Source organism: Sciurus carolinensis, chromosome 11 (assembly GCF_902686445.1).
Source record: "Sciurus carolinensis chromosome 11, mSciCar1.2, whole genome shotgun sequence".
Taxonomy (NCBI): domain Eukaryota; kingdom Metazoa; phylum Chordata; class Mammalia; order Rodentia; family Sciuridae; genus Sciurus; species Sciurus carolinensis.
Window position 1 is genome coordinate 74532425 of NC_062223.1, and position 25889 is coordinate 74558313.

The following is a 25889-nucleotide window of genomic DNA, read 5'->3' on the forward strand; positions in this document are numbered from 1 at the left end:
TGGAATTATTGGCATGCACCACCATACAAGGCTACAGACATATTCTTAGTAGCACATTTACGATAGCCAAAATGTGGAAACAACCCAAATGTTCACCTATGGACAGATGACAAACTGTGATATATAGATATATGAAATATTTTCCAGTCATAAAAAAGAATGAAGAGCTGGGTGTGGTGGTGCACACCTGTAATCTCACTCAGTAGGCTGAGGCAGGAGGATCACAAGTTTGAGGCCAGTTTTGGAAACTTAATGATACCCTGTCTCAAAATTATAAAATAAATAAAAATAAAAAGAACTGGGGATGTAGCTTAGTGGTAAGGAGCCCCTGGGTTCAATTCCCAGTACCAAAAAAAAAAAAAAAAAAAAAAAAATTTAAGGACTTAATTACTGATATATGCTACAACTCAGATGAACCTCCAAAATATTATGCTAAGGATTGGGGATACAGTTCAGTGGTAGAGCAGTTGCCTAGTTTTCACAAGGCTGGGAGTTCCATTCCCAGTACCATACACAAAAGAGGAAGAGGAGGAGGAGAAAGAGGAGGAGGAGGAAAAAAAAAAGGGAAAAAACGTTAAAGTGAAAGAAAGGACAAAGTCACATATTGTATGTTTTCATCTATCTGAAATAGCCAGAATAGGTAAATCCATAAAGACATAATGCAGAATGGTGGCTGCCAAGGGAAACAAAAGGGGGAGATGCAACTATTTAATGGGTATGGGTTTTCTTTGGAATTATGAAAATAATTTTGAACTAGAGAGAAGTAATGGTTGCACACCCTTATGAGCATCCCAAAGTCACAGAATTGTGTACTTTAAGATGGTTTGTTATATGTCCTGTAACTTTCAACTCAATTTTAAAAAAACTAATGGCCAATGGTACCATACTCTAAAAGGAAAAACTCAAAAGTCACTAATGTTTCATCTACCTGTCCCTTCCCACCTCCCCAGGAAGTCTACCCTCTCACCCTGCAGCCATCCAAACTTGCCATTTTAGCAATGAGTTATGTTCCCCCTTGGTCAGATTTTATAGTTATTTCCTATGTGTTAAGCAGTCTAAAATTCCTCAAAGAGAAAGGAATCTCCCTTTAAAATAAGATCCAAGTGGTCCATGTATCTCATCCTGTTTCCCTTACAGCATAGACCAAGTCATGGTTGAGGAGTATGGAAAAGGGGCTGTTTAAACTGCTCTTGAAGGAGCAGTTTAGAGTGGTACTAGCAGAAAGCTGGATGCCAAAGATTCCACCATCATACAATGGTCTTAATCTGATTATTTTTCTTTTGGGGAGGTGTGGGGATTCAGGAAGAATAGGGGAGTATTTAAAAACAGTTTTGGAGCCATATCCAGTTTCTGGAATAACTAAAATCTCTTGATAACAACTAGGTTCTTGACTTTCCAGAAGTAACAATTTCAGAAGTAACTTTTAGAAGCGACAATATTAAAATCAAAGTCCTTCAAAGAAACAAGAATTTCACTCCCCAAGTTTGACACTGAAACCACATCCTTGCTTGTCCATAAGCTGTTTTCATGGCCCTCAGAAGACTACAGATTGTGGGTACAGCATTAAAACTCAGCCCCTATCAGTCAACAGGCTCCAAGGTTGTATCTGAACACTGATGCTTTGAAGTCAGAACTCAAGGAGAAACCTGCAAAGGTCAGAGGCACAACTGAGTCCCTTGTGCCCCTCAGGAATCCTATATTTAAAGTAATATTATACTGACAATAAAAACCAACGACAAATATTTTTTGAAGGCCATAGTATGGCCCTTAAATTCACTCTCATAACAGCTCTAAGGCTAAGAGAGATTAATGATTTACCCAGGATCATGAGGCTAATAAACAATAGAAAAGCTAGACTTCAAACCTGGTCTGACTGCTTCCAAGCTTGTGCCATTGCCACAACATGAAACTGTCCAGCAGCCACACATTCTGCCCTATTTCCTGGATCTCCAGGAGAGAGTTCTCTGACCATTCAGAATAATCCAATACTTCTTAGTTCAACATTAATCCTAGTAGCATGAGGGCAGAACTTCTCATAACCAATAGTAATGCAGAACACTGACACCACTGAGAGGTACCTGATTGCTATCTGGACTACTCTGCCATTCCCCGGATCACCAACCAAGCCTCCTGAAAACGTACAAGGTAGATGTTCTGCCTTGAATGGCCTTTGAAGGCAGGAGGGGGAAAAGCAGAGAAAAAACACAAATGTGGAAGACACTGCAGACAAAACACTAAACCAGAAATCAGTAGACCTGAGATTTAGTCTCAGTTCCGCCCCTCATTAGATATGTAACCTGGGAAGTCACCTGCCTTCTTTACACTTGTTATCTCTGCTATGATAGGAAGATAACAATCCCCTTCTGTCATACCTCACAGAGTTGCTGTGGGTGTGGTGAGCAAAAGACAGGTTTTGAATAAAGGGTGCTTTATAAAGTGCCAAGCACAAACCCATCTGAGGAGTCATTATGATACAACTACAATCAGCTGGCTGGGGAGAAGATTAACATTCATGTAATCAACAGAAAGACAGTAAAACAGTAGGTAATTAGGTGCCAAATTATATGGTACAGACTAAGAAAATTAGAGTCTGGAAAGGGAAGTCTCTGGGACTGGAGAAACGACAAAGAAAAGAACAGACAGGACTGGAGAGTAGTGGAGAGCAATAAAAAGAGCAAAAGTATATAGCCAGGGAAAAGAGAGGTGAAGAAGCAGATCAACAATGCAGGATAGGACTGGGGTAGAGTGCTTGCCTAGCATGCATGAGGCACTGGGTTCAATTTTCAGCATCACATATAAATAAATAAATAAATAAGTAAATAAATGGTCCATCAACGACTAAAAAATATTTTATAAAAACAATGAGGATAGATGCTGTGTGTTGGGTAGTTAAGGAAGTCACAGAGGCTAGGTAGGATAATGTAAACTGTGTAGGGAAGATAGGCAGCTGAGACGCTGAAGCAGGATGTGGTTGGCAATAGGGAGTCACTACAGATAACATGAGCTATGAAGGACAACAGGACTAGATTTCACAGCAAACATGTATTGGGCACTAACAAAGTGGTAGGCACTGTCCAAAATTATGGGAATACAAAGAAAAATAAGACATGTGCCCTGTTCTCATGACTCTGTATTTGAATTTCAGCACTTTCATTTGAAGAGTAACATGGGCATCAAGAGAACAAGCTTTTTAATCAAATTCCTACACCAACGTTGCTAGATGAGTGACCTTCTGCAATAAAAGCTAATTCCAATGTAAAAATAATAATAATCTTTCATAGGATTAACAATAAAAGCTTGATATGTGCCTTCCCAGTACCCAATAAATGATAAGTATTATTACTATCATTTGCTAGTTTTGTGACCTTGGGAAAGTTGCTTAACCTCTCTGAGCTTCAGTTTCATCACCTACAAGACTAACAAGAGCTACTTCACAAGGTTATCATGAAGATTAAAGAAAATAATTCATGTAAAACACCTAGCATAGAGTAACAACTCAGCAAAATTCCTTTTGACCCCTTTTGTCTCTTATTTCATTAACACTACTACTTCTCCTTCTCCCCACCCCACCTCCTCTATGGCAATGCTCAGCTCCCAAAAGACAACACTGAGGATATAGCCAGAACACTTACTGATTCCACTCCTAGCAAGCACCAAGTCCATTTAAACCCCAAACCAACTCTAACTTACCCAAAGTTTGATTACTCCCATCAGGGAACATTTTTTGTTCATTTGTTGGTTGGTTGATTCGTACTGGGGTTTGAACCCAGGGATGCTCTACCACTGCAGCCCTTTTTATTTTTTATTTTAACATAGGGTCTTGCTAAGCTGCTGAGGGTCTTGCTAAACTGGCCTCAAACTTGCAATCCTCCTGCCTCAACCTCCTGAGTTGCTGGAATTACAGGCACACACCATGGTGCCTGGTCATCAGGAATGTGTTCTTTACATAATTCTTGCCAAGTGCATTCAGTTCATAGCAAGAAGCTCTTTCTACCCATTGACCAAACAATTCCTCCATGCTCACTCATTCCCCAAAGAAATTAAATGAGGGGCTGGGGTTGTGGCTCAGTGGTACAGCACTTGCCTAGCATATGTGAGGCATTGGGTTCGATTCTCAACACCACATATAAATAAATAAAATAAAGAAGAGAATGCTGCAAAGATTAAAATGCTGACCAGAGAAAGGAAAGTGGTCTTCCCAGTACTTGAATACCACAGAATAAAAGGAAGAAGTCTGGACACCCTTGGTGAGTAAGGGTAGATAAATCTTACTGGCTTTTGTGCACATCCGACAAGGGCAGGCAAACCTGACACAACTTCTAGCAGTTCCAAGAATGCCTGAGAACAGGACCCCTGGCTTGCTAGAGTTACTCAGGCATGAGAGGAAATTAGGTTTTCACTAGGAAAGGTCAACTCTTAAATACCTGATTAACCCAAGTGAACACGCTCTGTTCCACCTCCTAAGAGAATTTACAACTGATCCGGAACAGGAGTCAAGCTGACTACGTGTTTTCAAAGCCATAACTAACAATTATTCAAGGGTTTGAGAGTGGGGGTGGAAGAGTGATGGCTTGCTATAAAGGCCCAAACCAAGTCAGCCAAGTTCAGACTCCAGTGGAAACTGCTTCTTCCAGAACAACCTCTGCATAAACCTGCAACTCAAATGGGATCTTGCCTGGAAAGACAAAAGCCAGGACTCCCACCAAGATTATGGGAAATGCACATAAGCAAAACATATCAATTCTAAGACCCTTTTTTAATCCCAGGAAATTCCTCCCATGAGGAAATAGCATCAATAGTTTGAATCTTATACATTAGAAAGACATTGTCAGATCAAACCTCTGGATCTATTGTGTACACTCCAGATAGCATTAAGACTAGCTGTATTGGCTGCAAGGAGACTATTAAAAAAATCAAGTCAGAAATCAAGAAAAATAACCTAAAAGAAGGAATGCCTCTTCCTAGGAAACCAAAAGGTACCCTGTTAGACAACCCATTGCCTCCAGCTTAAAAGAGCTCACACTGGGCAAATCAGGGGACACAGACGGGGCTTTACTCAAGGAGCCAGCCAAGACTCTGCCCAAACCCTTATATTTATAAGTCTGTCATGATAGCTGAAATTCCAACACTACAATTTCATTCAGTTCTTTAAAAAATACACCCTGAATACCACACCTCAAAGAAGTGGGAGTAGACAGATGAGGAAAAGCAAAGGAAGCAGGCTTCTGGAGGTGGGAACTTAGCTAGGCTTAGAAGGATAAAAGAATATAAAGTCATTTGTGGTACCTTAGGGAAGTAATCAGAAGCTTGGGAGAGGCTTGAATTTGAATTCTAAGTCAGTTGCTTATAAGCTACAATGACCATCAAACAAGTTATTTCCCACCTCTGAATCTATTTCCTCATCTATAAAAATCATTATTATAAGGAACACATCAAAAGATAGCTGTGTAGCTGGGCAGCAGTGATGCATGCCTGTAATCCCAGCTACTCAGAAGCCTGAAGCAAGATTGCAAGTTTGAGACCAGCCTGGGCAATTTAACAAGACCCAGTCTCAAAATAAAAAATTAAGAGGGCTGGGGATGTAGCTCAGGGGTACAGTGTCCCCTAGGTTCTGTTCTGAGTACAAATAAAAAAAAAAAAAAAATAGCTGTGTAAAATACTAGCAACATGATGGGGCTTAATAAATATCCTTTACTCATCCCTTTTTCTGGTCAGAACAAGAATATACACCAGGGAAGGATACCCAAGGGCAATGAAAATGACTTGCCAGCTAATAGAGCAAGGCCATTTGGGGCTAATGGAACAGGGAATCAACTGAAAAGGCACCTTAAGAGTCTGGAGAATAGAAAATTCAGGCCACATCCAAGTCTCAGTCAACATTTCTCCCTACAATGAAATGTTTGACAGCCCATTCTGAACAAATATAATTGTGCATTTAGTAGATGAGGAAATGGAAACCCACTCCTCAGCTCTGCAAGAAAGACAGCCCTGTACCAAATTCTGGCACTAGGCTAGGGCAGGACCTAGTGCAAGTATTGAGTCCAACTGTCAACACATTTTAATTAGTCTGACCTTAAAAGTCTATAACCATGGGAGATTATAAGAAGCCCCTAGGGAAAGTCTCTGCCCTTCACACGGTTAAGCCAATTAGATCTGCTCAAGTGTCCTAATTTTCATCACTGAATTCTTTGGGGAATCAGGCTTACCAAGTTGGGACTTCCGGCTGACAGTGCAGGCACATGGAACAACAGTTGGGTGTAAGCTACAAAAAAGGTATCAGGTATACCCTGAAACAGACACCCTTCCTGAACAGGTAAACTGGGCTAATAGAGCTGCCCTCTTACCAGGCTTCACACCCAACTCAAAGTTATACTATCACTCAAGTTCCCATGACTATACCCTAAACTAATTCACACTAAAAAGCTAGCAAAGGCAAGTTTTGATCCTCAGTTCAGGGGTAACCTCAATACAATTATGCTTGAATTTTAAAGGAGAATTCTCAGAAATGGAAGTGACTTCAAAAGTAAAATGAATAGAACATAATGGTAAACTAGGTGGCATATGTGAAAATTGGGGCACAAAGGAATTTTAAAAATTATTCAAGTTAATAAAACATTGTACTCCAAAGTCAATGAACTTTACATTTTCCTAGGGCTCAAGCCTTCTCTTTCACAAGTGAGCCACTTGTAATTCCAGTGTAACCACACTTTTCCTAGTGTCAATTAAGAGTTAAAAAGCAAGGTTTATAAGAGAGAAAATCTAGAAGCTCTAAGAGGGTAGTAAAAAGACTGAATGAGCAGAATAATTGCAAAAAAAGACAGATCATTTGATAATTCAGAGAAAAACTAATAATAATGAATTACATTTTTATAAGACTAAAATGCTTATCAAACTACTTCATAAGACCCGTACACATCAGCTTTGTAAGATAGGTTCTGCTATCCCCACAACCCTTGGCAAGGGGAAACTGAGGCCCAGGAAGATCAAGTGTATCAGAACCCAAGCTTACTTGTGTCTACCTAACTCCTAATCTAGTGGTCTTTTTTTTTTTTTTTTTTTTTAGGTGTAGGTGGGCACAATACCTTTATTTTATATTTATGTGGTACTAAGGATCGAACCCAGGACCTCACACATGCTAGGCACAACCCTAGCCCTAGAGATCTTTTTTATTAAAATGAGATATTCTATTAAAAAAAAGCTATGAAGACAAGAGAACCAGCCTAGGAAAGGGCAGGAAATAAAGGGAAATAAAGGGAAAGAAAATGCTTTAGGAAGCTACAAAACAGTATGTAGCTATTTTATTAACTGGAAAATCTTTTTGTATTCCTCCTCCACTCACTCAGAGGGTATGTAACTAAACATCAGACAAGACAGCCATTTCAGGCCTGCTCCCATGACAGACAGCTGACCCAACCACAGCCCCGGTACCTGACAATACACTTATTTGAAGCAGCCTGTTTCTTCTCTCAAGATAACTCAGGAATATGTATACTAAATCAAAGAGATGACCACAGGAGGACTCAAAGCACTACTTTGACCAGCAGTTCCGCCCTGGTTCCTCTGTCCTAAGTCACGGCCTACTCTAGTGTAGAAGGAGGTTCCTTCCAAGCACAGCCTAAATTCAGTTATCAATCTGCCCTCACACCTTGAACTCACATGAAGGCTGGCCAAAGACCCAGGGGAAAGGGATATTAATCATCTTCTCTCAGGCCAAGAGTAGTTCATAGGGTATGGTCACTCAATGTCTGCCAGCAAATCCGTATCTCTCTAGAAAACTGGAGATGTTTAACTATGGAAAACCTGGGCACGGTACTAGACCAGAAATTCCCATCTGCAGCTGAGTAGGTAGCTTAAGACAACCTATAAAGTGAAGGAAAATCTTGCATAAAAAAACTGTGATTTTAAATCCACTTTTTTTTTTTTTTTAAGTTGTAGATGGACACAATACCTTTATTTTATGTATTTTTATGTGGTGCTGAGGATCGAACCTCAAGCATGCTAGGCAAGCACTCTACCACTGAGCCACAATCACAGCTCCTAAATCCACTCTTATTTGACCAAAATATTTGTTACATATATTGGCTCCAACCCAAGCCATATTCCTGAAATAATACCCTCATGCTGGCACAGCACTTAAGAGTTTTACAGAGTACCTTTATTTTCACTGCCTCTATGAGGTAGAGATTAACGTTCCTTTTTTGCCAATGTGGGAACAGTTTTAAAGAGGAAAAGCAACCTGTTCAAGATCTCACAAACAAAATGGCAAAGCCTGGGGTTAAACTTAGGTTTGTCTACCTTTAAGATTTACTCTGAAGTTCCTGGAGAAGGCTCAGATGTCATTCTGTTTTTTTGGACCAGAGATTGAACCCAGGGGTGCTTAACCACTGAGCCACATTCCCAGCCCTTTTTGTATTTTATTTAGAGACAGGTTCTGATTGAGTTGCTCAGGGGGGCTTAATTGCTGAGGCTGGCTTTGAACTCACAATCCTCCTGCCTCAGCCTCCAGAACTGCTGAGATTACAGTTGTGCGTCCACTGCACCCGGCAAGGCTCAGCTTTGTTAGGACATTTAATAGCTGAAAATCAGAAAGACCTGGATCTCAGACTTAGATTCCTCCATGTAGTTACTGTATGGCCCTGTAAAATAGAACGACTGAAATAAGGATAGAAAGAACTTAGCACTGACCCTCCTTCTGACTGCCATATATTTTCTGTTAATGGTACAACCAATCTCCTCATTACCACACTGTAAACATTAGTATGCCTTTGACTCTTTTCTTTCCTTCCCTCCCTACACTTAAAGTTCAATTGATTTTTAGGTTATCCACAGTGGAGACTCTTATCTCCATTGCTTATGAACAAAGGCAAAGTCACCTGTCTAGGAGCCTTTTTCCAATCTCATTCCCATCTATGTGTCAAACATATTCTGTGAGATTAATTTTCCTAAAGCAAAACTCAGGTCATGTCATTCTCCTACTCAAAGCTTGCAAGGACTACTTATTTCCTATGGGATAAACTCTGAACTCTTTATCCTGATACTTTGAGGCCCTCCACGACCTTCCTCCAATTAATCTTTCTAGACTTAATATAGTACTCTTCTATACTGATAGATACCACTCTCCAGCTAATCTGGACTAACACCTCCCAAAGATTCTTCTGTTTTTCGCACTCCATACCTTTACTCATGACATTTCCTCTGAATGAAATACTTCCCTTACATTTCTGCCTAAAGTACCTAAGACTCACTAAGCTGCTACTTTCTCCACAAAACTTCTCTGATCTCTCAGGCAGAGGTGATCTCTTCTTCCAACAGGACTAATAGAATCAATCTTGGGGCATTGAGCCTAGATAGAATGCTTTGCACAATAAGCTATAAAATGGGAGACTATTGTGAGGATTAAATAATATCAGGTATGTGAAATCATCTAGTCCAATTCTGATACAGAATAGGTGCTCTATAAAAAAGCACTCTTATTATGACATATACATCTTTTCTCTCATACTGAGCCCTTCTACTGGGCTGGGATTGTCATAAAACATGTAACAGACATGTTAAATGCTGACTGAAGAGGTAAAGATACTACATAGATACAGTCCCTATCCCAAGTTTTATATCAGAGTTCTATTTTTAGAAGGTACGAACTGACTATACACCACTCTGTAGCTAGACACTTCACCAGTATGATACTACCCATTCAGAATACTGAATATAGCCCCTCTTTCCCTCTTTCCAACCCCCAATTCCAAATCCTAGTTTCTTCCAGGCCACTTAGGTGATAGAATAAACTAATGCCACTAACAGTTGTATAATTTCTAATCAAAATGCATATCTGTACCTAAAAATCATACAGCCATTTCTCTCCCTCCCCAAAAGTTATTAAACAAAAACAGAAAGTTTTGTTCTTGGGGATCAGATAAAGCTCAATTCAAATCCTGGTTCAACATCTTGGAAAAATTACCTTAACTTCTCAGAGTTTTCTGAAGAACAATTATCCACCTATAAAAGTTATTGTGCCATTTTAAAACACCTACCCAGGAGTTCAATAAATAGTAGCTACCATCATTATTCTTATCGTTGAAGTTATTTGAGTTGTCTTAATTACATATTTATCTCTTTAGAGATATGAAGTACAAGTTTGAATGACCTTTGCCCTTGTCAGCAAAAGTTTCTTGAAACCAGACATCCACAAATATGATGACTCACCAACATACACACAAACACAAAGACACACACAGTTTTCTAACCTGTGTAGATATGTTGTACCTGAAGGGCATCCATCTCCCATGAATACTATATTTTAGTAGCTGGCTCTGGGAACTTGGCAAACATTGACACATTTGTTTTAACATACACTGTAGTGTTGAGAGTTCTGAGAGCTTCTTAAGAGGCCTGAGATAACCCAGAGAAGCTAAAAAAGAGCAGAGCGACTAAATCATACTTTGAAAATTTGAGGCACATGAGATTTGGAAGCCTGCCTACCTGTCTGCTGGTGAGATTTTTGGTCATTACCTAGGCCAGAGCTCAACCAAGGTATCTATGAGCTTTATAAATATAAATAACAGAGGAAAGGAACAGGTTTGTCCTAGCTGGGCCATGCTGACAACACAGTTGACTCTCATTGCTTTTCCTCTTCCATCCTGTCTCCCAAGAGGCACCTCCCTAATGCCTTCAATGAAAGCTGATGGGATGTCTGTTCAGGCTGAAGTTCTCAGAGGCCCAAGGAGTTCTCAGTATCAGAGATAACATTTAAAAAGTCAACAATCATCACATGACTATCCTACCTCCCTGGTACAAAACAAGTCCAGTAGTGGGAATCATAAAAAATGGTTCCCTCTCCATCCCACAGCCAGGCTAAGAAAAGCAGTTAAAGTTCATTCTGTTAACTTGGCTGCATCAAGTTTGACCTGAGGTAGACCTATGTGAGCTGTGGAACCAAAGATGAGGAGCAGCAGAACCCAAGGGAGTCAGGCCTACAGGTCTTATGTTCTCTTTGAGAAGAGCCCTATTCTGCTCCTACTGCAGCCACTTGTTAAGGATGGTCATTACTGTGGCAAACAAAAACTGTCAAGAGTCAATAGCTAAACTACTCTGCGGTGTGACTGATAACTGTCACTGAGCACAGTTTCAGTAAATGATCATTAAGTAAGGATGTGTTAGCAGGTTAGGCAGAAAAATCATGCCCATAAGACTTCTCAGAAAACCTACCTCAGTAGGGGATGGTGACATATGCCTGTAATCCTACTGACTCCTGAGGCTGAGGCAGGTGATTATCACAAGTTCAAGGCCAGTCTCAGCAACTTAGCGAGATCCTCAGCAATTTAATGAGAGCCTGTCTCAAAATAAAGAATAAAGCCAGGTGGGGTGGTGCATGCCTGTAATTCCAGCAGCTCAGAAGGCTGAGGCAGGAGGACCATGAGTTCAAAGATAGCCTAAGCAACAGTGAGGCCCTAAGCAACTCAGTGAGACTCTCTCTAAATAAAAAATACAAAAAAGGGCTGGGGATGTAGTTCAGTGGTTGAGTTCCCCTCAGTTCAATCCCTGGTACCCAAAACAAAACAAAAGAAAGAAAAACAAACAAACAAACAAACAAAAAGAACTGCAGATGTAACTCACTGGTAGAGTACTCCTGGGTTCAATCTTCAGTACCAAAAAAAAAAAACGCACCACGTAAATCTACCCCAATGCCTGGGCACACTTGTCTAAGCTTTTTACAGGAACTGATGTCAATTTACTTGACACTCTCTCCCCTACCTATTCAGCCCAAAATCAATTCAGTATTACACATTGATTCATTCAATAGATACCTATTGGGTGTAAGTTGTCTGATCAGCATTGTGACAGATGTTGAGGATAGGTACTACTATTGCCGTTAAACCAGACATGGCTTTTATCAAGAGAAAAGAAATTTTGCAAAGAAAAAGGCTTTAAATCTATACAATAAATCTATCTTTCTCTCTTTCTCTCTCATTTTTTTTTTTGTTTGTTTTTGGTTCTTTGTACCAGGGATTGAACCCAGGGGTGCTTCACCCCTAAGTCATATCCCCAGCCCTTTTTATTTTTATTTTGAGATAGGGTCTCATTAAGTTGCTGAGGCTGGCTTTGAACTTGCAGTCCTCCTGCTTCAGCCGCCTGAGTTGCTGGGATGACAGGTGTGCACCACCACACCCAGCATAATAACTCTAACTTCCTTTTTCAAGTGAGGAAGCTGTATTTATTTATGTAAACTGTAACTTTTTTTTTTTTTTTTTTTTTTTGGTACCACAGATTGAACCCTGGGGAGCTTAACCACTGAGCCACATCCCCAGCCCTTTTTGGTATTTTATTTAGAGACAGGGCCTCACTAAGTTCCTGAAGCTGACTTTGAACTTGCAATCCTCCTCTCTCAGCCTCCCAAGCTGCTAGGACTATAGGCATGCGCCACAATGACTGGCAGGAAACTGTGGTTTAAATGATACTGTCAACAAGGACTCAAGTCAGCACCCAGTGCTCTTGATACTACCACAAGCTGCCTCTCACTGTTAAGAGACATAAGCAAGGTGTGAAGTACATGGAGAGTATTGCAGATAGTGACACCAGAGTTTGACTGGAGATGAGAGGTATCTCATGACTAGCATAAGCATCGGGAAAGACTTCCTAGAGATCTGAGAGGTTAGTGAGAATAAAGAAGGATCAGGGAGAACATTCTGGGAGGAAAGTAAATGACATAAAAGGCAAAAGGAAAGCAGTATAAATAATGGCATGTTCTGCAGACCGAAACAAAGGGGGAAAAAATGGCTGTGTCAAGAGTGCAGACAGTGCAACAGAGATGAAGTGAGTGAAGTGGACTAGGGCTAGAACTGAGATGGAAAAGCAACCACCACCCATACAGAGATTTTAGAACCTGCATCTTCTCTATTCTCAGCACTCCATCAGAAACAAATTGATAGTGCATCGCCTCTCAAACAAAATAATCTGCCCCACTCTGATAAACATGACAGAGCCACAGCTACCCCTACTCAAATCTCTCCTGTCTAGCAAGTTGTTTCAACACAGGTAAGGCTTTGTCAAATTCTTAGTGCCCAGAATGCTTCCCCTTAGCACTTTCCAGATAGCCACAAATAACCTCACCAGACTTCAGATACATTTACCTTGCTTATGGAGTCCTCAAATCCATAATGCAACCAGTTAAGCCAAACAATGAGACATGTTGCCTAAGGTTCTGACCCACCTCCTTCAGGAACTCAATCTGCACATCCCAATAGAAATCTCTTGTTCCACCAAACTGATACTACCTAGAGAGTGGGACAGCATTCAGATGTTAGTCACCATATGTATTATGGTTTGGATGTGACGTGTCCCCCAAAGGCTCTCGTGAGAAAATGTAAGGTTTGGAGGAGAAATGATTGGACTGTATAGCCTTAACCTAATCAGTGAATTAATCCCTGTTGGGATTAACTGAGTGGCAACTGGAAACAGGTGAGGTATGGCTAGAGGAAATGGTTCATGGGGGGGCATGGTTTTGGGATATATATTTGTATCTGGCAAATGGATACCTCTCTTTCTGCTTCCTCATCACCATGTGAGCTGCCTCCCTCTGCCACTCTTTGGCAATGATAGTCTGCTTCACCTTGAGCCCCAAGGAATGGAGCTGGCCTTCTATGGACTAAGGCCTGTGAAAAAACATGAGCCCCCAAATAAACTTTTCCTCCTCTACAATTGTGCTAGATGGGTCTTTTAATAGCAGCAGCAAAAAAGCTGACTAAAACAATATGCAACAGATATTATTGGAATTTTTTTATTGTTCATTCTATTTAGTTATACAAGATAGAATAATGCATTTTGATTCATTGTGCACAAATGGAGTACAATTTTTCATTTCTCTGGTTGTACATGATGCAGAATCACACCATTCGTGTAATCATACATGTACATAGAGTAGTGATGTTTGGGATTATTTTTCTGTGCCTTATATAAATGCTCTCTAGCTAGGTGGTTCCTTGAAAGCAGCACTTGACACCAACTAACTCTGTCCAGTCCAATTTCTGTAAACCTAATTTAATATTGTCAACTACTTTCTTGTTCTCCTCTTTACAGGTCTCAGACCTCTAACAATACCAGATGACTACATTAGGTTAGAGACTGCACAACAGGGTGGGAATAACATGTGAATGAGAAACAGGAAATTAGATTCTAGTCCTGGCTTAGCAAAATCTTGGGCAAGTTGTTCTTTTCATATTTAAAATGAGAAGTTTGGGAAAGATGGTCCCTAAAATCTATTCCAGTTATGACATACCAGGATGTTAAGTCCTAGCACCTAGCACCTAAAAAAAATATTTTTTCATCTTTCAATGTGTAAACCCCAATTCAATGCCATCTATAAATCTAGCTCTCAGAAGACAAATTGGAGTAGAAAAGGCTCTAAGAAAAATGGCTGGACAATGATCAAAGGTACCAAACAAGGAGTTAGGAGGCAGGACTAAAGCTTAGGATAAAGCTAGTTTAGGACTAGGCCTGAGGAGAGCCCAAGAATAAGAGTAGTAGAAAAGGGCCCATGTCAAAGCCATGAAGTCATGTGTAAACCAAAGGGTGTGATACCAAATGGGGAGTTCAAAAAGACTCCATAAGCCACGCATGGTGGTGCATGCCTACAATCCCAGCAGCTCAGGAGGCTAGGGCAGGAGGATCGCAAGTTTAAAGACAGCCTCAGCAACTTAGCAAGGCCCTAAGCAACTTAGCAAGACCCTATCTCAAAATTAAAAAAAAGAAAAAAGGACTAGGGATATGCTCAGTGGTTAAGTGCCCCTAGGTTCAATCTCTAGGACCAAAAAAAAAGAAAAAGACTCCATAAGACTCTAGGAGGTGAGTAAAAGAATTCAAAGAAAAGCTAAAAGGCCATACTACCTAGAAACCATTATTCCCAATAGCATGATATCCTAGGGTGATATCAGAGGCATCCTTTAAAATAATCCCTGTTAGGTCTCAGGTCAGTGGCATGATGGATAAAAGATGAACCCAGAGACCTCTGCCCTTCTGGTGTTCATGTCCTTGTATAATCCCATGCCTTGAGTATGGGCAAGACTTACTGGTCTGCCTCTTTTTTTTTTTTTTTTTTTTTTTTTTAAGTGGTGCTAGGGATTGAACCCAGGGCCTTTTTCATGCTAGGCAAGCACTCTACCAACAGCTATATCCCCAACCCCTGGCCTGCTTCTAACAATTAGAATATGGAAGAAGTAATAGCATATCAATTCCAGAATTAGGCAAAAAACAGAGGCATCCATCTTGGGCACCTCTCTCTTGCTCTCTCTTGAATTACTTGTTCTGGAGGACAGAAGCTGTCACATCATCAAATAGCCCAGTAGAGAAGCCCATGTGGCAAGGGACCAAGGCCTACTGATAACCATGTAAATTATCTTGAAAGCAAATATTCTCTCCCCATTTGAGCCTTCATCCCTAGTCAATCGCTTGACTGTAACCTCATGAGACAGCTTGAGTCAGAGGTACCCAAGTAGGTAAGGTGCCCTCTGATTCCTGACTTGCAGAAACTGGAAGACAATCAATATAGACTGTTTTAAACCTCAAAGTTTTGGGAATAATTTGTTATGCACCAATAAATAATCAACAAAAGTGAGGACTAGTTCCATCTACTCAGTTATTTCAAGACTACAGGCTGATGAACTACATGAGGCGAACTAGGAAAGTGGTTATCTTCAGAAAAAGGAAGGAACCACAAGCCAGAAATAAGCTCAAATACTCACACCCAGACTTTACGAACAGTTTCTCCAGGGCTTAGAGTAAGCCTTGAATAAAAACCTGGTTTGACCGTACTCAGAGTCTATATATGTCAGGTGTGTATAACTAATAAAAAGACACTGAAACTACAGCAGATTCAGAGTTGCAAATACATTACCTAAGTAGACAGATTCTGACTGCTTCTCAAGCCCACAAAAGCAAAGACTAAGAGGATGACACTACCCCGAATGTACATCTTTTATAGTTTATAATGCCCTTTCATAAAAGTTGTCTCATTTTATAATTTTATCCTGACTACAAAGTTTTTCATCATGGTAATTCCGTTTCTACAAATGAAAAAACTAAGGCTGAGAGAGATGAGGTAACTTACCCTCCACTAGGTCCACAGTTAGTAAGGAAAGACACTCAAACTGTAAAGCTCCTCTAAATCCAGATAGTTATGTCTCATGACTGTGTCCAACTCAGACCCTTCAGCAAACCAAAGGCAATCATCCTACTTTATGTCTAGGTGTCTATCCAGTTACACACACACACACAGAGCAGAGGTCTTTGTGGAATTAAACAGTTTTCCAGCTACTCTTAAATGCTTTCTCCTGGAGAATAGCAGTGATAATAATCTGGCCTCTTTAAATCCTACACAAATTTCTTCCAAGTAGAGTGAATCTGTTGGCCCCAAAAGCTCTGGATCTGGGTGTTTTTGCTTTGTTGTCATTGTTGTTGCTTGTTTTAACAAATACAGCAAGATTTCACTTATCAAGTCAATGAGAAATTCTAAGACTCAATTTTCTAAATAAATTAAGTTTATTTCTTTCAATTTATCTAGCCCCTCCAAGGAAAATATTTTTCAACTTTTAATCAGGTGCCTGGTAAACAACATCAGAATCAGAACAAGACAATAAATCAAGTTTAATTCAATTCTAAAACATTATACTATGTAAAATATGCCACATGTCAAGCCTTGTGCTAGAAGCTGGAGTAAAAAGTTAACACCTGCTGTCCTAACCCTTTAGAAGCTTATGGGATAATAAGGCAGGCTGACCCACAAACAGATAACTCCAACAATGCTGATTGTACTATCCCTGAGAACAGCACAGCTTTGACCATATTATTCAACACCTTTGTCAACACAGCTATGATCAGACTATAAAGGCTCTGAGTGCCTGATTAGCAAGGTCATTCCCCCTTTGGAACATGCCAACAGGTAATGCTTTGGTAAAAACAGCATGAGCTTAGTACATAGATCCCAAGAGTTACAGTTCTGATCCTGCCATGTTTTAGCCCTGTCACCTAGAACACAATTTTTTTAGCTCATCTTTAAAACAGGCAAAAGTGATGTTAAATAAAAGATTGAAAAAAATATTAAAATATCTGAACTTGGATGAAACTTAATACAAAGTGTCCTGGGTGAGAATTAACACCCACAAAGGTTAAGGTAAGGCCCAGAATGTGTACCAAAACATATAAGACAGTTTGAAAGGAAGAGAGAAAATAGGATCTATTCAAACAGGCCATCACTCCAGTTTTTTCAACAAACTTTAATAAAAGTTAGACTGGGCACAGTAAAGACAGAAAGTGTAACCCCCTCCTCCCTTTCTCCACAAAGATCTTACACTTGTGAGAATATATATATATATATATATATATATATATATATATGGATATATATATGCATATAGACACACACACTATGTACTATATGTTACATTAGAAATGTGCACAAAGTATCCTGGGAGACATACAGAAACCACGGTGTTGTTACTGTTTTCTTAAACTGTGGGCACATGGATATTCAATGTGTCATCCTCTATATTCTTTTTACTTTGTTATATATCTTAATATTCTTGTTATCAGTTTAAAAAAAAACCAAAAAACAAAAAAAACTCTATTGTGGGCCCTGTTTGGTATCTTTTTCTCTCCCTAAAAGCCTGGTAGCAAGAGCAACTGAGTCTCCTGGAGAATCATTTCCCACAGAGGGAAATGTACCACAGAATGCCCTCTAAGTCCTCAGCAATGTATCTCAAAGGCAGCCCAGGAGGAAACACAAAAAGGACTCTTGGGACTGGAACCCAAGTCCTGTGGAGACCTAAGAAACCACTCCCCTCAACAAGACCTCATTCCTTCATTGCCAAGGTCTCATCAACGCTGGGCTTTTTGGTTTTTTTTTTTGGTTTTTTTTTTTTTTTTGGTTTTTTTTTTTTGTTTTTTCAGTGCTGGGCCCAGAGCCTTGTACTTGCAAGGCAAGTACTCTTATCAACTGAACTATATCCCCAGTGCTGGGCTTTTTAAGGTGAAATAACCTCATTGCTACATTGTTGTTTTTTTGTTTTTTGTTTTGTTGTTGTTGATGTTTTGTTTTGTTTTGTTATCTGGTACTAGGAAATTGAACCCAGGGGTGCTAAATCACTGAGCCACATACCCAGACCTTTTTTTTTTTTTTAATTTATTTTTCATTTTTACTTCCTTTACTGATTTTGTAAACAATTTAGTTATAGATAGACACAATACTTTATTTATGTGGTGCTGAGGATTGACATGCCTCAAACATGCTAGGCAAGCACTCTACCACTGAGCTACAACCGCAACCCAGACCTTTTTATTTTGAGACAGGATCTCCCTAAATTGCTTAGGGCCTTGCTAAATTGCTAAGGTTGGCCACAAACATGTGAGTCTCTGACTCAAAAGACCTAGATAATTTTCTACCAATAAGTTAGCTAAAACTTCTATTTAATACTTCTCTGGGTATCACAGTCTTCATATGGAAAAATAAGTGGTTTGAACTAACTGATTTTTCTCTCTTAACTTGTGAATCTGGCAGTCACTTTTCATCTACCCAACATCTGAGAAAAATTACAGGGGAAACTATAAAACCTCCCCCAGCATTCCCAGGCAAGCTAATCACTTGCTCCTCTGGGCTTTTAACAGCCATGTACGTGTATGGGTGTATATATATATATTTATATATGTGTGTGTATGTGTGTGGGTGTATATGTATAAATATATCTATACACATGCAAATAACATATATATATATATATATACACACACACATAACATGTGTGAGTATACATAAACACACATATATATACATATAATACTTCCATTACAGCATTTATCATAAAGTTGGGTTTTTTGGTGGTGGTAGTGGTGGTGGTCTCTGTTGTTGTTTGTTTTGGGTTTTTTGTTTGTTTGGTTGATTTGCTTTGCTTTGCATTGGTACTAGGGATTGAACTCAGGGGCACTTTACCACTGAGTCATTTACCCCAGCCATTTTTATTTTTTTAATTCTGAGACAGGGTCTTGCTAAGTTGCTTAAGGGTTCACTAAATTGCTGAGGCTGGCTTTGAACCTGCTGCCTCTGCCTCCTAAAATCACTGGGATTACCAACTTGTACCACCCTGCCTGGATATCACAAAGTTTTGAGAGTAAAGTTTAGTGGCTGGGAAGGTGAAGAATCAGACTACCTGGATTCAAACTCTGGCTCTTTTACGCCTGTATAAACTTGGGCAAGTTATTTAACCTATGATTTAATTCCTCAACTATAAATAAGGATAATAATATCTATTACACAAGATGGTCATAAAAATTAAGCAAAATAAAATGTTTATAATAGTATCTACCACATAGATATTATTACTAATGATGTTACTGTATTAATCTGTCCTAATAGACTGGGTTTCAGTTTTAACTAGATGTCTGTTCTCTTCTCATTCCCCTGAGCACTCTGTTCATGCTTTCTTCTATGTCACTTACCACAAGATAATATATTTATTTATGTGTTTATTTTCTGTTTCCCAACAAGACTAATTTCCATGAAATAGGGAAGATGACTTTATTGTTCATCCTTAAATTCCCACAGAAAACACATAGTAACAGGGCAGGCACTCAAATACTTGCTGAATAAATAGCACATGAGCTGGCACTGTTCATTGTTTGCTGAATCAATTAACCTAGCTAAAGGTGATTGTCAAAGCTGAGGTCTGGAAGCAGATGATGTCCTGGTTGCCCCAGGATTAGTGTGTCCCTCTACCCAGCCCCAGTATTATCTTCAGCCAAGCCCCACCCACCTGCTCTTGGCCTCAGCCCAGTTCCGGAGACACCCTCAGCTAAAATTAGCATAGCTACCAAGATGGCCCGGCCATTTATAGCCTTGGAGGCAGCAGCAACTAGCTTGGTGGGCTGGCAGGGCTCTAGCCTGCCACTCCATCAGGGATTGACTGAAAAGACAGCCTGCAGGTTGCACACTGCTCAAGATGCCTATCCTCCAAGGCCCAAACCACAATTCTTGATTAGAGACCCTCAATACTTCCAACACTGACATCTCCAACTCCAGATTCTACCTAAGGTCCCTTGTACACATTCTACAGAAAATATTTTTGAGTTTCTAAAGTCTAAGCAAAGTTCCAATTATCCAATCAGGTCAACTTCAAAAATGCAGGCCCCACAGCGGCAGCACAGCCAGGCACAGATCTTTACTGAAAAAATAACTTGGCACAGCTGTGCATGCAGGTATTAAAAAGTTAGAAAGTGACAGAAATTACCTCTCCACTGCTTAATGAGAGAGCCTCTTATCAGAGCACCTGCCTTCACTGCAGCATCAGGCTTTTTTTTTTTTAGTTGTTGATGGACCTTTATTTTTTATTTACTTATACGTGGTGCTGAGAATCAAACCTAGTGCCTCACACATGCTAGGCAAGCACTCTACCACTGAGTCACAACCCCAGCCCTAGGGTCAGGTTTTTAATAGTACTTACTATATGCATGGGAAAGACAAAGCATTTTAACTAAATTCTTCTTAGAATCAAATCTTGTACCTAACTAAGAGACAGAAAGGTACATATATCCAAAAGTGAATTTTCTGGGTCCCTGCAACACACTCTCCAAAAGAGAAAAAGGTAGCCCTTTCCTTGGATCTAAGCTATGAAGTCACCAGAGTCTGCCTAATTGCCAAAGAACAACATTCTCCAGGCCCTCCTGGCACTCCTTTAACAGAACTGGACCTGAGAAGATGGTAAAAGTCCAGTACTTACGCATCAGAAGACAGCCTATAACACCAAGCACAGGACCCAGTTTCTTCGCCCATAAAAAAAAGGGATGTTTTATCCTACCCTGCATTCTAATAGGGACACTGTGAGACTTATAGGAAAAATAGCTGTGTAACTATAAAATACAAACTGAAGAGAACACAATTTACTAGGTATGCTGAATCTGATTTAGAAAAGTGGTAACTTTAAGAGCAAGTAAAACTTCTGTGTCCTGAGGATACACAGGGGTTGGAAAGGTTCCTAGATGCATAGAAAATTTCTCCCCAAACACTTTTGCAGAACCCAATCTATGAACCACCTCTTTGAATAAGTAAGTCTGTCTGAGTCATAGATAACGTACCAAAAAGACCGAAGGGGACAACCTACCAGAATAATAGTACTGAGACATCTAGGTTTCCACAAACCAGTCATTCACATCACCTAGGATGCCTCTCTGAGACATTCCTTCCTAGAATTCACTAATATTGTGACAAGAGAAACCAATTACTGAACTGAGGAAGAAAAGAACAAAAATAATAAGAAATAAGACCAAAAATGAGGACTCGGTATAGGCCTCTGAAATATGTTATGCAGAGGGCTGTCTCCATAAGCTCAGACATTGAGTGATACTGAGGGATGCTGGAATGCCTCTTACCATGGGGATGGGAGAGGAGATTCTGAGAGCTAGCTAAAGTCTAAAACTCAAAACATCCCTTTTTGGGGCTGGAGAGCTGGGGATGTAGCTCAGTGGTAGAGTGTTTGCCTGGCTTGCATGGGGCACTGGGTTTGATCCCCCACACCACCACCAAAAAAAAATAATTAATTAATTAAATGTTCTAAAATATAGAACATCTCAAAAATATTCATGTCAGGGTTTCATATTTTGGAGTGGAAAAAGGGGACATATTAATTATAAATAGAGATCTAACTGGGAACAGCAGAGATGTTCCTTAGGTCTACCTCACAGTTCAGTCAGTCTTTCATAGCACAGTGAGAAACAAGTTTTGAGCTAAGCTTGAGGGGTCAAGGAAACTTCGTATAGAGAAAGAATTAATTTGAATGAAGAACCTTTCTTAAAAAGTAACAGCTAGGGGGCTGGGGAGATAGCTCAGTTGGTAGAGTGCTTGCCTTGCAAGCACAAGGCCCTGGGTTCAATCCCCAGCACCGCAAAAAAAAAAAAAAAAAGTAACAGCTAGGCCAGGCGCAGTGGCGCACGCTGGGCACCACGCTGGTAATCGTAGTGGCTCTGGAGGCTGAAGCAGAAGGATCGAGAGTTCAAAACCAGCCTCAGTAACTTAGCGAGGCACTTAACTCAGTGAGACCCTATCTACAAAAAAGAGTTGGGGATGTGGCTCAGTGGTTAAGAACACTGGGTTCAATCCTCAGTAAGGGGGGGAGGACAGCTAGGCGTGCCATGCTTGCATACAGGACAACACAGGCCTCATTGGGAAATCAGCCCTTGGTGAATCTGGAATTACATTGAGTCCAGTCAGAAACTTAAAGGGGTCGGGTGGGGTGCCCAGGAAAAGGTTTACTACTAATGCCGGCTGGATCCATCCATGAAAGTCCCAACCACTGTACTTCTTTTTCTACTTGCATCAGCATGTACTCTCTGAGCCACCATCCTTTCACTTGAGGTGGCTAGCCTCAAAACAACTCAGTATAACCACCCCCTGAGGGGAACCTTGCCTTTGGGTCACAGTTTTGAGCAGATCATGACAACTGGGTGAGAGAAATGGGAAAAGAGAACTGATCTTCAAAGTTTCGTGTAAAATAAGTGGATTTTAAAAGTGTTCCTTTCGATTGCAAGAGTATATACCAGGGCTCCTGCGGTGTGACAAGCTCAACAAGTGCACACAAAAAAACAGGACAGATAAAAAATAACATGGAATATTTACACTCATCAGTCAGAAGAAACAAAATAAGTTAACAAGCAGTCCCAGGAATTATATTATGCAATGTCAAGAAAAGGCCATTTTACTCCCTAGTGGTAAATAAGATTCCAGCTAAGGATTTGCCTTCATATTTCAGTTGGGCACAGCTAAGAGACAGCAGATTACTTAAAGGAAGGGAGGGACTAGGGTTCCCACGGTGGTGGGAACAGAAAGGAAAACCTGAACACCAGACTATCCGACAACAAGCTGGCCCAGCCCTGATTTTCCCTGCTCAGTCTGAGTGGTCTCATTCTCCTTCTACTATCAAGTGCTGAAACAGTCTAAAAGTAATAGAGTTTTATCTGGATAGATCATCCTTCCACACAAATAGTTCTGAGATGGGGTCTGAAAGGTCAAGGTGCCCCAAAGGCTTCTTCTCATTGCAGCAAAAGACATCCTGAGGAGGGATGAGGAAAGTTATTTAGGGAGATAGGAACATTAGCCATGAGTCCTGAACAGAAAGAACTTCTGGGACAACTGAGACTACGCAATAAGGTGTGGATCCTCCACCAATCTCACATGTAAAAACCCACATTGACTTGCCCACTTTGGGCTACTCAGTTCTAAGTTAAAGCCCCCAGCACAGTCCAGCCCGCAGCAAGGCCTTACCTGCTGCAGTGGACTCCTCAGAAGTGGCCCCTGAGCCGGTTCCTGTGGCCTTCTCGCTATGACTGTGACTGAGGCTCTGGCCCTGATGCAAGAGAAGCCCCCAGAGGAGCCACAGGGCAAGACGGGCGCAAACATCCATGACTCTAGGTCTCAATCCACATGCGCCTTAAGTGGACACCTTGGAATCCCAGAAGGAAAGCCTGGAGTTCGGGAGTGCAGCCGACAGACCCCAGGCAAGATGCCCTCACAGGGAGCCCGGGAGTGCAGCCGACGGTCCCCAGGCAAGATGCCCTCCCAGCGCCGCAGCTGTCCAGCCACCTGCGGGCCTGCCTCCTCCGATAGTCAAAGGTCAAGTGCTCCAAGTTTGGACGCGGGAGGAGGGCCAGGGCCTCTGGTCCAACAGTGGGTCCGCCGGAGCTACAGCGGCCTGAGCTCGGGCGGCTTCCGGAGAGTTTGGGCAGGGTGGCTGCGGGGCCGCCGTCACCTCCGTAGCCTGCTACACCCTTGAAAGAGGGGGCGGGCAGGATCTCTCGCGGGCACCGAGGCGGGGGAGGGAGGAAGAGAATGGAGGAGAGAACGGGGGCACCTGACCTCGCCCCGGGAAGGAGCGACGAGCAGAAGCTCGAGGAGGGCGTGCGACTCGCAGGCCCCAGCGGGTACGGGCGTCTCCGGGATCCTAAGCCTCTTAGGCCGAAGTCAACGCCCCCGCCCAGTCCCGTACCCAGGCACCCGGCGGTGCCCTGGTCCAGCAGGCGAAGGCGCACCGGCCAGGCCCGGGACAGCGGCTCCCAGCCGGCGGGCGGCACGGGGCGGGCCCGGGCGGGCGGGGGCGTGCTCTCCGCGGGCCCGCCCCGCGCCGCCGGGCCCCCAGCGAAGCCCGGGCCCGCCCTAGTGCCGGGGTTTATCCCGGAATAACCTGTTGGAGAAAGCTTCCCGAATCCCCCCGCCCCGGGCAGGGTCTCCCGGCCCCCCACCCTACGCTGGTCTTCTCCAGGTCCCCGACCACGAACCAAGGGTCAGGTCCCTGCCTCCCCTGTTCCTTCCGATAGTCTCCCGCGCTAACCGCCCGCCCGCGGGCGAGCCCCTGACACGCAGTTGCTCAGGTAACCCAGGCCTGCGGCGGCGGCAGCGGCAACAGCTGCCCTGCCCTGATCTCCCCGCCGCGGTGCTGCTCCCCTCGCCTCAGCTTTAGAGCCAGGCTGACAGAAGTCCCTATACAACGATAGCCGCCAGGGAACCGCCTGAGGCGACAAAAGACAGTCAGGGTTTGGCCCCGGGGGGTGCGCTACCAACCCCGGACTCCCAACTGGCCTTTCAGACTCCGCCCTCTCGCCGCTCCTCATAACCAATCAGCTTCCGCCTCTCTGAGACTTGGGAACCCGCGCGCTCCGTCGCCCGTGTGCAGCGACCCCTAGTGAGCAAATCTAGGTAGTGTAGGCAGGACAAGCTCCTGGGAGGCCCTGCCCATTTGCAGAGGGTTAGAGTGAAGGACCCGCCCCGAGGGAGGCCCATTAGGGCCCGTGAGCATTTTCAGATGAAATTATGACGAAAGCAAAATGAAATATCCAGACCACTCTAGGTAACATTCCCCTTCACATACATTGAATCTGGGCTAAAAGCGTTCATCTACCTTCTGAGCACGCCTCCCCGACCCTCCAAGTAAAGTGGGATGCCCTCGCTTAGCACTCATAACCCGTTTTCCTACCTACCTTTCAAGCCCCACCCCCCGCCCGCTCAAGGTATTTGCGGGAATGCCCTGTGGATGGTTCCTCCCTGCATCTCACTCTCCCAGCTCTCAGAGTCAGTTGGAAGAGGCAGCAGCGACTTGAGAACGAGTGCCCCAAAGAGAGCCTTGCCTGGGCCTCCTTCGACAAAGCCTGCACTTCCTGTTCTTTTCTCAAGCACACTGTCAGCAATCTTTACTGAAACCTCCTCTGTGCCCTAACCTGTCCTTGGCACCCAAGGCAGGGGAAGGGTTTAGGTCCAGTCCCTCCTCTGACTGACAGTGCTAAACCACTCCTGTTCAAGCCCTTTGAAGACCAGGACACGGATTTGCCCAACAGCTGCCTGGCTTAAGGGTTAGGCTGTTGATATAAAAATACATATCTAACGTCATCTATTACCACGCTCCCCACTCTATTAAGTTTCCATCATACTGTGTCGTTTTGTTGTTGTTGCTATTTGTTTGTTTGTTTGAGTGCTGGGGATCAAATCCATGGTCTTGAGCATACCAGGCAAGCACTGTACCACTGAACTATATACCCCCAGCCCGTGACCTTCTTTAAGTTTCCCAAACCAACCCACCTCACAGCGTTATTATATGCTGTTACTTTTGCAGGGGAGACTTTTCATATAACTAGGTGGCCTCCCGTTCTTCCAGATACAGTTCAATGACTGCAGTTTAGAGACTCCTACCCTAACCACCCCCTCAAATCAGTCTTGCAGCCAGAGTTGTATCATAGGTATATGTGCTCTTCCCCCCATAGTTAGGAGATTGAATTTTCAGAGGTCATTCTTCTCTGTGTTGGATCCAGCCATAGACTTTGCACAGAGCAGGTGCTCAGTAAAAGCTGATTGTCATGCATTAGTTCACCTG

At 42.2% G+C, this 25889-nt stretch overlaps 1 protein-coding gene across 5 annotated transcripts in view; it reads right to left on the minus strand.

The window, feature by feature from the left end:
* Stim1 (stromal interaction molecule 1) overlaps positions 1-24166 on the minus strand; it is a 221846-nt gene extending 197680 nt beyond the window's left edge. The window contains exon 1 of one of the 5 annotated variants that reach the window (XM_047518623.1): positions 23294-24166. In XM_047518623.1, the coding sequence (XP_047374579.1) occupies positions 23294-23432 (139 nt within the window). In that variant the 5' untranslated portion in view covers positions 23433-24166. The remainder of the gene's footprint in view (positions 1-23293) is intronic. The other 4 variants (XM_047518624.1, XM_047518625.1, XM_047518626.1 and 1 more) reach the window with 4 other exon arrangements.
* Positions 24167-25889: the final 1723 nt, after the last annotated feature.